This window comes from Ambystoma mexicanum, chromosome 2p, assembly GCF_040938575.1.
Source record: "Ambystoma mexicanum isolate Mex_15411 chromosome 2p, UKY_AmexF1_1, whole genome shotgun sequence".
Lineage (NCBI taxonomy): Eukaryota > Metazoa > Chordata > Amphibia > Caudata > Ambystomatidae > Ambystoma > Ambystoma mexicanum.
Window position 1 is genome coordinate 1,114,206,634 of NC_090923.1, and position 16,481 is coordinate 1,114,223,114.

The 16,481-nt window shown below is 48.4% G+C and overlaps 1 protein-coding gene across 2 annotated transcripts in view; it reads left to right on the plus strand.

Annotated features, from left to right (window-relative positions):
• The window catches only part of LOC138567171 (early endosome antigen 1-like), a 1,584,277-nt gene that overhangs the window by 694,037 nt on the left and 873,759 nt on the right, over positions 1-16,481 (plus strand). For both annotated transcript variants that reach the window (XM_069645141.1, XM_069645140.1), the window contains one exon: positions 12,639-12,736. In XM_069645141.1, the coding sequence (XP_069501242.1) occupies positions 12,639-12,736 (98 nt within the window). The remainder of the gene's footprint in view (positions 1-12,638; positions 12,737-16,481) is intronic.

The following is a 16,481-nucleotide window of genomic DNA, read 5'->3' on the forward strand; positions in this document are numbered from 1 at the left end:
TTTATCCACGGAAACTTTTAATACCAGTTTTGCTGAGAAACAAGGTCAGCATCTTTGTGACAAGTGAGTTTGCTGTCTGAAGCCCACGAAAATGTAGTGTACTTTTGAGGTTTAGCATGCTTATGAAGTGAGCGGTACAGGAAATTCCACTTTGCTGGCTCAATCTGTATGCCTCTCTGAGCAAGCCCGATAGGAAAATGTACTGCATTCCTGATGTCTGCAAGAACTTACTAAGCGAGCTGCGCTGGAAAATTCCCTCATGTAGAAATGTGTTGACCTTCCTTGCTGTCTGAACAGGGGTCCCCTGTCCAAAATGGAAGAAAACAGCTTGGAACTATTTACTTAAAGGGATGGTGTTATTAACTATATCAGCTCCTTGAGCACATGAAGGCCTGGGAACCATTTTATTACTCCTATCCTCCAGTTTCACAATCCCCAGTACAAAAGCCAAGACTTTATTTATGTATTTATTGTGCGTTTAGTGCAAAACGGAACTTTTCACACATCAATTCTCAGATACTTAAAATCACAGAAAACACAATCAATCAATTAGTTAATTATTTAGTTACAGATCTTTGCAGAGTTAAAACTGTAGACTTGACTATAAACTTTAAAACTATTAAATCATAAAAAATCATTAACAATCACAATCCTAATCAAACTTATCCTTAAAACAGTTTAAAAATGTAAGAAGTACTAGAACAGTACTAAATCAGCAGCAAATGCACTACTAATAACACAGAGCATTGAATGGCCCAAACTACCAGACTGCAGGGTTTATTGACAGCTTCCATCCATTTAATATCTGCATGATGCTCAAGGTGAGTATGAGAAAGGAAAATAATAACCCTTTCTCCTAAACCAAAACAATTTTCAAAATTTTTAATAACCTGATAGACAAGGAAATGTCATTTGTATTGAGGATTCTGATAAATAAATCCTCCTCAAGTATCCATGGACGCAACGCAATATTTTCCATCCACAACAGACACATAGCTGGATAAGATGCACACAAATGATTTAGAGTTTCGTCATTTAAACCACAATACCTGCAGAGCCTTTCCCCCTGAGGGACCTTTCTCTGTTTGCCCAAAACATCCATAGTGGGGAACAGATTTAACTTTAGCCTCAACATTTGGGTCCTAAATTCCTTAGATGAATGCTTTCTCAGGTATGGGGCTGGGGTGTTTATAATTCCTCATTGTCCGGTAAAATAATCATTAAAGCAACAATATTCCAACAAAACAGCCCTAAACTCTATCCACACACATCTAAACAGTTTTTGCTTTACTTTATTAGGATTCATTGACAACTCGTCAATTGATACATCTATTTTAGAAAGTCTCCATACACCATACGCCCCAATTCTTCAATACCTTACAAGTACCTTCAACCCACAATTTATTCAGGTAAACGAAGAACAAGGCATTCAGAGATGAGACTATACCAGCATACAACTGAAGCTTTCCCCACTCAATAACAGTCTGAATTGGCAATTGCCCCAATTCAAAAATAATTCCTGCAATAGGGGCTGAGGCCGGGAGACGCAGTACCTGTCTCCAGAACTTGGCCTCTAACCTTCCCTTACACTAACTTTGGAACATTTTCTGTTTATATAGTTTCAAGACAGGTAAACATGAGAACCATCCAAACTTGTAATCGAATTGGATCAGTTGGCTAGTCGCTGCAAGAAATTTTGACCCCAATTCAGCTTCAGGCACCTTTTTATTGTGTCTGTCGTAAATGTACTGGCCTAGATATTTATACGTATTAACCACCTCTAAAGTGTGACCTCGCAAATCCCAACCAAATATTTTCCATTTACTCTTCACCCTGTCGGGCAAAGAGCACCAAAACTTTAGATTTCAAGGTGTTGATTGAAAGATCAACCTTACTAAAGAAATCCTCAACCGCCTTTAAGGCTCTTTGCAGGCCTATCAGAGTCATGTCACAGATAATGTCCTCTGCGTAAGCTAAGTATTGTGCTGCCAGGTTTCCCATTTTAGGCGGGTTTTTCCTAGCAGTTTTCCAACACGCAAAGTTGTCCTTTATATAAGAACAGAATAAAAACGGTCCGAGGACACACCCCTGTCGCAGTCCCCGGTTTGTTTCTATCTAGCGGAAGAAAGCACCATGAGAATCAAGTCTAATTTTGATTTTTGTTCAACGATGCAGAGCCTCTGAAATGCCAATCAGCAAAAAACTCTTCCAAAGGATAGCCCTATTAACATGGTCAAAAGCTTTACTAATATCCAGGAAGGCCAAGTAAACCGGCATCCCTTGATCCTTTGCTTGCGCATCCAAAAGCTCCAAAACAAAGCTATTTAGTGCTGTTCCCACTCCCTTCTTTTTTTTTTTTAAACCTTTATTTATTTGACTTGACAACGCGCACACGGCGTGACAGCAAGACACAATCTGACACAATGAATACAATACTAGTGCATAGTGGGCATTTCATTCACATTAATCACTGCTCACGGGGTGGTGACAGGAGAGGGAAGGGCGGGAATGGAGGATTCAGTGTCCGAGTTCATGGTGGACATGTAGCTGCAAAACTTCCACCAGATATCCCTTAGTCTCGAGTATGGATGTTGCAACACACCCCAGGCCTCCTCACTATCTGACGCCCAAGTAACTGCCCTGAGCCACTGTGTATACGTGGGTGCTCTAGGCTGGAGCCAGTTCATCAAGATGCAGCGCACAGCCAACAGCATGCAGAGTCCAGCCAGCTTCCTTGAATCGCGCCCTAATTGGGGAAAGTCGTGGAAAAGGCATCGTAATCGGGATGGGTCTATAGTGTGGTCCAGTATAGTAGACAATGTGGAACATATTTTGGTCCAGAATTGTGTCAGTCGCGGGCAGGACGAGATCATATGGATGTATGCAGCCTGGTTGGAGCCACACCTAGGGCAGCTGGAGGAAAGCTCGCTGAACATATGGTGCAGTCTGCTCGGGGTGTGATGATATCTGTGCAACACCTTGAATTGTATTAATTTAAATCGAGAGTTAAAGGATACATTGTGGGTGCGTGCACACATACGGGACCAGCGCTCATCAGTTATCTCCACTCCAAGATCTCCCTCCCACCTGTGTTTCAGCACAGTGAATGAGGGGGCAGCTCTGGTTTGTAGCAGGGTATAAAGCCTAGACACCTTCCCTTTTGAGAAGTTGAAGGAGCACAGCTCCGCAATTATGGGTTCATCAGGTGGTACTGTAGGAAAGTTGGGATATTTAGTTTTGAGACTTTTCCGGAGAGAGGAGTATTGCAGTCATGCTGATGCTTTCCTTCTAAGGGAGAGTGGGAGATCTGACCATTCCAGAAAGTTACCCTGTACATAAACATCTCGGAGTGCCAAGAAGCCTGCGTCGGCCCATCGGGATACGATGGATTGTGGGACGCGTGGGATCTCTGGGAGGAAGTTCCAGAGCCGGAGGTCCCATTGATAGGGGTAGGGTGTGTCTAACAGTTTCAAGATTTTAGAAAGGGCCAGGGATGTATTAGCAACCGGATCCGCCGAACCAGAGTCCGCCGAGGTGGGTTTGAGAATGAGGGAACAAATTTCCCGATCACTGACCGTCAGTTTCTCCAACCGAACATGAGGGGGGGTCTGCAGTGTTAAACCAGTGGGAAGCAAATTGGGATTGTGCTACCAACCAGTACCTGGTGAAGTCCGGGGCGCCGAAACCACTGCACTCCGTAGGGGTGGTCAATGTTGTTAGTTTAAGTCGGACTGCACCGGAGTGCCACAGAAAGGTGTTGGTTGTGTGGCGTAGTGTCCGGAAGAAGTCATCACCTGGCCATAGGGGAAGATTAGTGAATCGATAAAGGAGTTGGAGCAGTACAACCATTTTAAGTATTCCTATTTGGCCTGCTAAGGAGATAGGGAGTCTAGCCCAGCTTGCGGGTTTAGTGGCCAGGTTTGTAAGGTAATTCAGGTAGTTGTCCTCACGCAGCATCTCCACGCGACGGGAAACCACCACCCCAAGGGAAGTAAACCTGGACTGGGACCATGTAAACCCCATTAGGTCAGAGGGGGGTTGTGTGCAGTCAGTGAGCGGGAATAGGATAGATTTAGAACAGTTCACCTTCAGTCCGGATATGTGTCCCAAACGGACCACATCTTCCAGAATCGGGGCAAGGTTAGTATCTGGGGAACGGATATAGAGGAGGGCATCGTCAGCGTATAGGGAGACAATGTCGGACTGGCCCGCAGTTCGCAAGCATCTATGAGCGTGTGACTGACGCATCATGTAAGCAAAGGGTTCCATGGCTATAGCGAATAATAGCGGGGAAAAAGGACAGCCCTGTCGCGTTCCTCTGGCTAGCTGGAAAGGAGAGGAGCACATGTCCTCTGTGCGGACTCTAGCCGATGGATTTGTATAGAGCAGCTTAACCCAGGATCGAAAGTTGGGTCCAAATTTGCATTTCTCCAGGACTCACCATAGGTATTCCCATGATACCGAATCAAATGCTTTCTGCATATCTAAGGTGGCACCCACTGCCTGCACTTTCGGGCCAATCCTACTGATCACATTAAATAAACGTCTCAGGTTGAGGGAGGTGGATCGGCCTGAGACAAACCCCGCCTGATCCGGATGAATGATGTGGGGCATAATTGAGGCCAGTCGTATGGCTAATAGTTTGGCATAGATTTTGACATCACAGTTAATTAGTGAAAGGGGCCGATACAAGCCAAATTGGGTGGGGGGTTTGCCAGGTTTAAGTAGGACCGTTATCATTGCCTCCCGGAGTGAGGGAGGGAGTATGCCCTCTTCCCATGCCTCCTCCCATAGGGCCATAAAATGTGGGACCAGAAGGGATTTAAATCGTTTATAGAGACACCCAGATACTAATCCCTATCTCAGGTGACTACACGGCTGACTCTCTCGCTATCAATGCCATCTACCAGGTCATCCAGGCGTGGATGGCTCAACACAGACTCTGTCTTAATGATGAAAAGACTGAGCTCCTTATTCTTGGTTCGCCACAAAAACTTACCAAACTCGACCCTGCGTTCAAGTCCTTCATCATCGATGAGAATATTATCCCAACTGCCAAGGACACAAAAACCCTAGGGATCTACATTGACTCGACCCTATACCTGACCAGACAAACTAACTCAGTCTCTTCCGCAGCTTATTACAGCCTGTTGCCCTTTCCTTTCCGCAACCAATTGTGTCACCCTGGCTAGAACTCTTGTATTATCCAAGATTGATTACTGCAATGCACTGTACCTAGGCACCAACTGCTGCAACCTAAACAAGTTACAAATTGTCCAAAACAATACGATTAGAGCTGCCCTCAACATTCCCAGGCGCCAACACATATCCGACACCAGACGCAATATTCGCAGGCTCTCAGTCCCACACCGTATCTCCCTGAAAACCCTGGCTCTTACCCACAAATGCCTTCATAACCAAGCTCCCTGCTACCTGGCCAACCGATTTGCCCTCCACAACTCCATTAGACCCCGCAGAATGGCTCATTTAAACTGCCTTGAGGTTCCACGTTTCAATCTCCAAAGATCAGGTGGAATTAGCTTCCCTATCTTGGCAGCTAAACTTTGGAACACGCTTCCTAATGAGCTTAGAGTAGAACCCTCATTCTCGAGATTCAAACAACTTACAAAAACCTGGCTGGCCACCCAGGACATTTAGCTCTGGGTTCTCTGCTTAATTTGTACATGTATATATAATCTGCTTGTCCTCTCATTGCTGTTATTATACCTGTAAATTCTGTATTATACTTGTAAACTTTGTAGTTATGGTTCTGTCTGTTTTTCTTATGTTGTAACTAAGTGATGCGCCCGGTTGCCCCTGGGCCTGGTGCGCTATACAAATAAATAAAATACAAATACAGAGTTAGATGGGGAGGCCATCCGGGCCAGGGGCTTTGCCAGATGCTAGCGACTCAATGGCCTCTGAAAGTTCTTCGGGAGTGAACGGCCTCTCAAGGGAGATGCTGGTGTCAGTGGAGAGGACCGAAAGAGGGAGGCTCTCCAAATAGGAGTCATTCTCTGATATCTGGACACTATCAGCTTTCGAATATAGGGAGCTATAGAATGTTAGGAACTCCGAATTAATGTCTTGTGGTGATGTGGCCAGTGTTCCATCGGGTTTCTCTATCGCCGGTATGTTGGGGGCTCCGAATTCTCGGCGTATTAGCCTGCCCAACATTCGGCCTGGTCGTTCTCCCTCACCATATTTCCTTACCAGATGGGGGCTGTCTAGAAATGTAACCTCCCGTTCGGCTAGACTACAGAATGTGTCTACCTCTGAACCCAGCAATGTTAAGGTCTCAGGGGATTGATCCAGGGCATATTGGGCCTCGAGGGTAGCTAGGGTTGACTCGCTTCTCGTGATAACTGAGCGGATCCCTTTCAGGATACCACTTCCCTTGGAGATGGCGATATCCCTGATGTATGCTTTAAAGGATTCCCAGAGGGTAGCTTGTGATGACACAGAATTAGCATTTAACTCAAAAAATTCCTCGATGGAGGATTCAAGTTCAGAGCCAAAGACAGGATCAAGTAGGGAATGAGGCCTCATTTTCCACTGTTTAGCTCTGTCATAGTCTTGACCCCAGTTCAAGGAGATGACCACTGGCGAGTGGTCGGAAAGAGTTCTAGGGAGAATCGACAGGTGGGATAGGCACCTAATCAATATGTCCGATATGAGCCACCTGTCAATCCTAGAATGCGAATCGTGCACTGAGTAGTAGTAGGAGTATGTGCGCGAGTCGGGGTACATGAGCCGCCATGCGTCCACAACCGACAAGCGAGGGAGCGCTGTCAGAATAGAATGGGCTGCCCTGGAGAGCTGGTGGGGTCTGGAGCCTGATCTATCAAGGTTGATGTATTGTATTGAAATCACATCCCCATATGATCGGCAACAGGGGGAAACTTTCAACATAGAGGCCAGGTGTAGGTAACAATCAGGGTCATCAAAATTCGGACCGTCGATGTTCAATATGGCCACCTCTTGGTTTTGCAGGGTACCTAGGGTTAGTACATATCGCCCCTGTGGGTCTACCCGTGAGTAACTGCATGCAAATCTAAGGCTTCTGTGTATCAGAGTCAGCACACCTCGACTCTGGGTGGAATAATTGGTGTAGTGCCTTTGGGGCCCCCACTGTTTAGCAAACTTCTCACATTGTTCAGAGCGGGCATGGGTCTCCTGCAGACATAGGATTTTAACGCTGTGGCGTTCAGCATGAAGTTGTATCTGCCGCATCTTCTTATGGTTACCCAGACCCCTTACATTCCAGCTCATGAATGTTAGCCTATTATCCGCCATTTGTATGGAGATGTTGGTTAAACTCTGATCTACGGCGGAGTGGTGGCCAATGCCGACCCAAATGAGACAGACACATCACCCCACCAGTATGACTGTAACCTGATATTGCAACATGCGTGGCATCTCTCGCGGTTGTCAAGCCTTTTTTAACATAACTCCCAATCCCCCCCCCCGCCCACATCCCTCCCCCAAACAGAGGAATGATAACCCAACACAACCATAACAACAACCAGATCAACGGCATCAACGCCTGGGGGCCTGATAGCTGGCCTGGCGGTAATGCTCCGGACTGGGGGATGTATAAGGATATTTGCAGTTCTAAACAAAGTTAACCAGCGTAACTAGTAAGGAACACATGGCTTGAGGATCAACAGACCAATAGAAAAACAAGTCCAACTATTAATGCATTCCTGTGAAACGCAGCTGCAACCCTGTGCATGGCCGTATATGGGCCTATTTCCAGGTAAAGGCTTAATTGGCAATAACAGCGCCATAATCAATGCCACAGCAACTGTGGGGAATCAGCCAGGGAAATGCTCATCGATGAATTTTGAGGCCTCTTCCGGAATCGTAAAGAAGAATGTCTAATTGGAGTGTTCGATTCTCAGCCTGGCAGGAAATAGCATGGAGTATTTAACCCCTAAGTCTTAGAGTCTCTTTTTTACTGCCATAAAGGTTTTGCACTCCTGTTGTACCGCTACAGAGAAATCCGGGTAAAGATGGATCCTTGCCACCCCAAGAAGTAGCTCCCCCTTGACTCTAGCTGCCCTCAGGAGGGCATCACAGTCCCAAAAATGTAAGATTCTGGCTATGATGGGAGGTGGAGGCGCGCCAGGCCTGGGCTTCGCAGTTAAGGAACGATGGGCTCATTCCACTAGGAATAGTGGGGAAAGTTTCGGCGAATCCAGAAGTGTTAGAAGAATGCACTCCACAAAGTCTTCCATGGGCTCCTTGATATTGTCCTCGGGTACTCCGACTATGCGTAGGTTATTGCGTCTTGAACGAGATTCGAGATCATCATTCTTTTTTTCTGCTGCTAGTACCCGATTGGAGAGTGAGGAGACTGTAGCCCGGAGGGAGCCCAGATCATCCTCGGCGGTCCCCACCCTTGTTTCAATCTCGGCCACCCGGCCATCGGTCTTCTCGATGTGTGCTTTTATGGATGAGATGGTGCCGTTCATGTTATCGAGTTTGGTGTGCAAAGTGGTGAACCCCTCGCGAATATACTCCAGCATCTTCTGCAAGTCATCGGGGGCTGGCGGGCCGACGCTGTGGGCCCATCCTCCAGGGTCTCAACCATTGACCTAGCCAGTGTTTTTGCAAACATATTCAAAGTGCTCTGTTTTTTCCCCGTGCCAGTTCCTTTGGTCATGGTGTCAGCTAAGGAGGGTTCTGGAAATATGGCTAAGCGTGGGTGGTTAGAGGTGCCGGAGTTCTGTTGCGACGTAGAATGCAGCAGGGTATCCGAGAACGGGTTGCTCGGATCTCTTACAGAGCCGTATTGGATTCTCCCAGATAAGTTATGTCCTCGGCACCATTTGGAGCTTGTAAGTGTGTCTCAACAGAAGTTGTGTCTCAGCACTATCTGTCCCTGGGTTCGCTCCAGATGCTGGCGTTACAAGTTCTGTTGATCCACACCTGCGGCAGTGGTGGAGGGGAACGACTCAGAGCGAGCACCACGACGAACCTGCCCACCAATGGCGGCGGCCCAGGGGCCAAACGTGTGCAGGGCGGGCGCCGGGGTCAGCACAGGACAGTGCCGACAGACGGGGTCTGACCTGTGGTCGCATCCTTTAGAGTGTCAGGGCAGGAGTGTGTATTATATGGCGGGAGAGTTGAGTTCCACCATTCAGGGTAGCTTGCCCCTTGTGTCAGTAGATGTCAGGGGGGAGTTCCCTCTAGCTTCAGTGAAAGGGCTGGTCAGTTGGCCGTGGGAGTCCCTCCCAGTAGAATGCGTGGAGCAAATAATGTCTTTAGATGTTTACGTTTATCTGTTATCAGCCCTTCAGTTGGGCATGAGAGGGATCAATGGGCCTCCAGGGCAGCAGATGTAGGTGCCGTCGCGGTGAAGGCACGCTCCGCTCGGACCCCACAACTCCCTCAGGTCTCCTACCGTGTCTTCAGTCTCGTGGGATCCCCAGCTGCAGGCAGGGGGTGGCGGGGGGCCGGGAGACCAGCGCACCGGCACAGGTCCAACAGCGATGCAGCAACTCTCCGCCGGCGCACCAGCAGTCGTCCGACCGTCCCCCACAGCAGCACTCCAAGCTCAATATCTAGCCCTGTACGGGCATCTCCAGTGTGCACCCGGCCGTAAGATGGCCGTCAGGTGTGCGATCGGGCAGAGTCGCCCCTCCACCTGCAGGCCCGCAGCACCTCGGCACACAGCAGCCGGGCAGACCGTGCCCCCTGGAGCCGCTGCACGGGGACAGTCAGACGTGTCCCCCACTGGCTTTTCTTGCAGCCGTATCTCCGCAGTCTCAGGATCATGGGTCCTGCAGGTCTATAGGGATGAGCCGCGGAGGTCCGTTTACAGGATGTGGAAAGGTGGAAAGGATTTGCTGCATAGAGCTGGTTATTTTTCCTAAAAGGGTTATCCCAGTCCGGAGCTGGGCACTCAGGCTGCCATTTCCATCAAGCGCAACAGCACCCCCCGCCCCCACTCCTTTCTTAAAACCTCCCTGGAAGTAAAAGTCAAATTGGTCAAACAATCCGGCACGGGCGCATTTTATTTTTTACAAGATTTCATCAACAGTGCAATATCATCCAGGGTCCAAGTAAGGGCCCCCTGCCAGGCAATATGTTCAAATTTAGGACCCCCCAATTTTCCATGCCTTATATAAACTTCAGAAAAGTAAGTAACCCATACATCTTCAGATATTGCTTGGATTTGGAAGTATTGGTGTGTCCCCCTTGGCTTAATCAACTGCCAGAATCTCGTAGTATTATTTCCCAGCATACAGGCCAACATTTTCTCCAAGCCAATAATCCCCATAAGAAATTTGTGGCCATTTAACCAGTTTTTGTATATTTGTTTAACCCTACTGAACTCCCTTATCACACCAGACAACCTAGTACTCCTTAACCCCCTAATCTCTAGTCATATCTTCTTTTTCTGCTCCTGGACAAGAGGATCAAAACCATGATTGTGACCCACCATCCTAAATCCCTTTTGCAGCTGTTTAACTGGCAATAAAATCCCCAAGACATTAGAGAGACAGGGGGATAACCCTTCTGTGGAACGCAGGACATCTGCCTCTGAACCTAAGAGCCCCCCAATCGTTCTATCAAAGGCTGTAGCTATTCTTGGAGACCATTTTACTAGATGGTTCCTTGGGTTAATTTCGAGGTTCAAGGCCTTACACTCAGACCTTGTTAACCCAGGGAGCTGGCAACAAACCATAGCGTGATCACTCAATCCCTGAGCTTTTTACGTTCAGGATACCACCTTTCTTAAACAAATCTGCCGACAGGAAATAATAATCAATGGTTGACTTCCATGGACCATTACGCCAATTAAAGTTCGGGGGGGGGGTCGCCTGCGAAGTTTCCATTCAACGACACCATGTCCCATGTCCCATGCCTCCAACTCCTGGCGTACCCTATGTCCCCTATAACCTGCTTCCCTTGCCGTTTTTAATCTTGCAGGTTCATGATGCCAGCAATCGTCCAAACATTCTGCATTGAAATCAACCAGAACCAGAACCGAAGCTCCATCTTCTGGCATTTCACCCAGCAGGAGAATGGACAGGAAACTCTGAGCTTCCTCCATGTTAACGGAGTCAGGGTTTAGATATATGTTTACGAGCAAACACTGATTAAACCCTCCTCCATCTTTTCCCCTCCCAGTCAACAAAATTGCCAGCATATCCATTGTTTTAAAATCTATTTTTTGGAATACAAGGCCCCAACTTCTCCTAGTAGCAATCAATAACCCTCCAAAAGGGCGACGACTGGAGCCTTGTTCGGCTTCGGCATATACTAAGTCATAACCATCTATAATTGGCGCGTCCATCAGCAGAGTTGCCTGCAAACTCACAATATCAAAAGAGGAAAACAAATCTGGGATATTCCCAATGTTCACAAAACCCTTAGAATTCCAGGAGAAGCTAAGCCTTTGAAGAGATAGTGGCCTGATTTCTCCTCATATGACAGTCCTCTGCTATATGACAGATGGTAAGTGGGGGAACCAGAGAATTCTCCCCAAGCTATTCCTGAGCCGTCCTCCACTAGCTTGGGCTGGCACCCATCGCTGTTGGTCACCCCGCTTGATGTCCCCAGAGTTAGGCAGAGGACTTCATCACAGCACCTTGCAACCCACTTCTTCCATGGGCCTAAGTGGATGTCCAGCCTAACACATGCCTTGGTAGACCAGTGATCTCATTTCAGATCATTTATGATTTGCCATGTGTATAACGATTATGATATTGATAGCACTTGCTGCAGTGGTAGAACAATGAACTATGTGGTTTGAAATGTATATGGTTCATGTCTACCTGACAACGGATAGGCTTGCGCCGGAGCAGGCACATATCCACCTGCCAGGAACATTTAGCAACAGAAGATGTATTTTGAGCACAGGAACACAGCATGCAGGGTGTTCTAAATGCACAGATCCTGAGAGCACAATTATAGTAATGAAACTTTCCAAATAAAAGGGATTTATCAAACCCTATTTGTGATGTTTTTTTGTGTAAGACACAATGCCCAAGTATACTTCGTTCAAGTTACGCACACAATCATATGACATAGAAAATATAGAGTTTATGTTTCTGCAACTTGTTGGTGGCACAATTCCTCCATTGTGTTGTGGCAAGAGTGGGGTTTGTTTGGAGCTAGCTCTCTTTTTGTGGTTGAGCAAGTTAGTGTTTACTGACACAATGGCAGAACCAGGCCATGTGAATGATCAAGTATATTTTCTTTACAGTAGGGCAAATACAAGCATTAATACCTTTGCTCTTAAGCAAGCTTGAAGGTAGCTAGGTTCTCATAAGACCACAGGAAGTTACCATGTTGATTGTTATATATTGTGCCATGCATTTTAGTATTATTGGTCTTACAACGCATTGTTCCTGGTCATCTCCTGTTGTCCTAATCCAGTGTTGACTGGTCTAGGCTTTAGGTGCTACAGGTAACTGGGTGTGTGGTATATTGAGCAAAGGCCTCATGGGAAGGTAGCACATGTATCAAAAATGGGAAGAAGATGAGGGTTGTGTGTTTGCTAGAGTAAAGGTGCTGGGTGAGTGCAACTTTATTTAGTTTTGCTACAGAAATATAACTTACTTTTGCCCACAATCTAATTTGTTTTTTGTAACCCAATTACTTACTTCCAATTTTCCTTTTAGATACTAATGTTACTTCCCCAAGCCGGCTGACAGAGCGCGCCATTGGCATGGGCCACACCAGAGAGGTTGTCGGCAGTCCTGCATCTCCTTACATCCAGGTAAGTGGGAGACATGCATCCTTCTCCCTCCATTGCCCACCTCTTCCAAAACCCACTAACCCCCTGTTTTTGGCCCCATTGGCCCATGACATACTCCTCCCTTTTTCTTTTATAACTGAATACATATAACTAGAAAAGAAAAAAGTAAAATAGAACAGTAATGCAGTTTCATACGGTTGCAGATTGAACACAATCACATTATAAGCAATAACAGAGAAAACCTGTTTGAGGGTGTGATATGTGCGATGGGATATGATATGATATGATATGATATGATATGATATGATATGGCATTTGTAACGCGCCTACACACAAGTGTTTCAAGGCGCGACGAGGCAGGGAGGGGGGAACAGGGAGAGTACAGACAAGGATCCTACTAGGCCAGGTGTCATTCAGACCGGGCAAGTGCAGGGGTAAGGGGAAGGGAAAAGTGCAGTACAAGGTAAGTAGAATAGAAATAAATAGATAAATAAATAAATAGGGCCAGCTGGTGGCAAGTGCAAGGTAAGTGCAGACAAGTGCTGGGAAGGGGGGGCTGTAGGGATACAGAGACAGTCCCGCAGTGCAGGGGTTGCCAGGGAGGCAGTGCAAGTGGAGAGTGGCTGGGCCCAGGACCGAGGTCGGTGAGAGTGGCCAAGTTTCAGATTCAGTGCAGAATTTAGTGAAGAATTTAGCAGGGGAGAGGGAGAGAGAAAGCAGAAGCAAAGAGGAAGGTTTTGAGGTGCTTCCGGAACCGGAGATGGTTCTCCTCAAGTTTCAGGGAGGCAGGAAGGCTGTTCCAGAGGGAGGCTCCTGCCGTGGAGAGAGATCTACCCCCAGCTCATTGCTTCGAGAAGCGGCTGACCCTGAGGGAGTTGGGGACGGATGAGCGAAGGGCTCGGGAAGGACGATATTTAGGAAGAGAGAGTTGCAGGTATTTAGGCCCCAGGCCCCAGAAGGCCTTGTGGACAATGCAGAGGGTTTTGAACTTAATCCTCGCAGCCACTGGGAGCCAGTGTAGAGATTTCAGTCATGGAGAGATACGGTCCCTGGGCTTGAGGCCAAGGACAAGTCTCGCAGTTCTGTTCTGGATGAGTTGCAGAGGGCGGAGAGTGGAGGCAGGCAGATTAAGATAGAGACTGTTATAGTAGTCCAGCTTCGAGAGAACCAGGGCTCGGGAGACAGTGAGCTTCTGGGGGAAGGAGAGGAAGGGAAGAATACCTCTAAGGAGGTGCAGCTGGTAGTGTGACTTCTTAGAGACGTCAGATATATGAGGAGAGAAGGAGGGTGTGGAGTCAAAGATGACCCCGAGGTTTTTTGCCTTGCAGGTAGGAGCAGGAAGAGGCCCAAGAGAGGCTGGCTAGAGAGCTGCAGGGAAGGAGGGAGTGGGTGTGCCGATGAGTAGAATCTCAGTCTTACTAGCATTAAGGCGGAGGTCGTTGGCAGCACACCATTCCTGGATAGCAGACAGACAGTCAGAGATGAGGGCAGGAGAGAAGGAGGCCGAGGGTAGCCTGAAAATGAGCTGGGTATCGTCCGCATAGCACTGAAAGTTGGGGCAGAGGGCGGCGATGCGGTGGTCAAGAAGTGCCAGATACTGGTTGAAAAGCCAGGGAGAGAGATTAGATCCCTGGGGAACACCACAGGTGGAGAAAAAGATGTCAGAGAGGAAGGACCCAAGTTGGACCTGGGAGGGTCGATTGGAAAGGAAAGAGGTCAGCCACGCCAGAGCCTGACCAGTGATACCCAGGTTATCGCGGAGACGGTTGAGCAGGATGGCATGGTTGACAGTGTCAAAGGCAGAAGGGAGATCGAGCAGAATGAGAACACACGGAGTGTTGGAGTCGAGGTTCAAGAGCAGGTCATCACGGATGTTCAGGAGAGCAGTTTCCGTGCTTCTGGCCGCTCTGAAGCCGGATTGGTGGTCATGAAGACTACCAACAGCTTCAGCATGGAGGTTAAGCTGGGAGATGGCCAGTTTCTCCAGGAGCTTGCCCAGGAAGGGAGTGATGGAGATTGGGCGATAGTTAGCCGGGCAGGAGGGGTCGGCAGAGGGTTTCTTAAGAAGAGGGTGCACAAGGGAGTGCTTGAGGGGGGATGGGAAGACTCCAGAGGCGAAGGAGAGGTTGCAAAAGTCAGCCAGGGCAGGAGCCAGGGAGTCGATGTGGTCCTTGATAGTTTTGGAGGAACAGGGGTGAACCTGTTTAGATGAGACTTTAATAGATCGGACTTGTCTGGAAACTTCGTCAGCAGAGAAAAGGGGAAAGGCAGAGAAGGAGGGAGGAGGGGTGGCTGCAGAAGGGCCGGAGGAAGAACAGGGAAGCGATGGAGGGAGGTGATAGGAGGAGAGTGAGGACAGGATGTCCTGAGTTTTAGAGATGAAGTGAGAGGCCAGTGCAGTACAGAGGGCCTGGGAGGGGACAGGAGAGGTAGATACTGCAGCAGGGGTGGCAAGCTCCTTGCAGATTTTAAAGAGTTCAGCGAATTGTTAGATGCCGCAGAGATGCAGGCTTGGATAAGGGCTCTCTTCTTGGTGAGAACGGAGAGACGGTATTGCCTTTGGAGCAGGCGGCAGGCCAGTTTGTCAGAGGATGAACAAGAAGCACGCCATTTCCTCTCTGCCACCCTGCACTTGCGTATTAGGGTGACGAGATCCGAATAATACCAGGAGTTACATTTGGCTTTGGGCTTCAGGCGGATTCTCATTACAGGGGTAAGGATATCAAGAGTATCAGAAATAGCAGAGTGGAGCAAGGAGAGGGCTGTGTCAGGGTGGGAGTCAGCCGAAGGGGGAGGGGGTGGAGAAGGTGGCAGCGAAAGACTCAACTGACACGCGCTTCATGGGTCGGATGACCGAGAAGGTGGGTGGCAATGATGAGGGTGGCTTGGCCTGTGGGGTAGGGAGGGTGAGGTGGGAGGATAGGAGAAAGTGATCACTCCAGGAGAAAGGAGTGGAGAGAGGGACTGAGAGGGGAAGGTCAGAAGAGATCAGAGCATCAAGAGTGTGCCCTGCAGAATGAGTAGGCCCAGATGGGAGAATAGAGAGTGAGAGAGAGTCGCAGAGGTCACGAAAGAGTCCAGTGGGGGGACAGGAGGCATCTAGGTGGATGTTGAAGTCACCAAGAAGGAGGAGTTGAGTGGTAGTGGACAGGAGTGAGGAGGAGAGGTCAGCCCACTCAGAGAGGAAGGAGGAAATTTGACCAGGTGGCCGATAGATAGTAGCCACGGTAAGGGAATGGCTAGGAGAGAGAGAGAGTCGGCAGACAAGACATTCAAAAGAGGAGTAGGTCTGCGTAGGAGTGACAGTGGCAGGAATCCACTCAGGGAAGATAAGGGCAACACCCCCCCCTGCACGGTTGGGCCTGGGCACAGAGAGGATCTTGTAACCGTCAGTTAGGAGTGTGTCAAAGCTGGTGACAGAGCTTGCTGTGAACCATGTCTCAGTGAGACCGAGGACGTCAAGGTCCAGTTCCTCAAGAAGGTGACAGATATCAGAGGAATGCTTGATGGCAGAGCGAGAGTTAAGAGTGGCAATGTGGAGAAGGTTGCCATCCTTGAAGGACTTCCGGGGAGGGGTACAGATCAGAGGTACGCCCTGCAGAGGTGTAGAAGAAGGAGGTGAAGAAGGGGCAAGAGAGGGGGCAGGGAGGGAGGATAGAGGCAAGGTAGCCGAGGACAGAGGAGGGGGGACAGCAGGAGAGGAGAGGAAGTTGATGAGGTGAGGGAAGCGTCTATCAAAGAGGTGAAGGTTGGCCTGAGGGCCTTG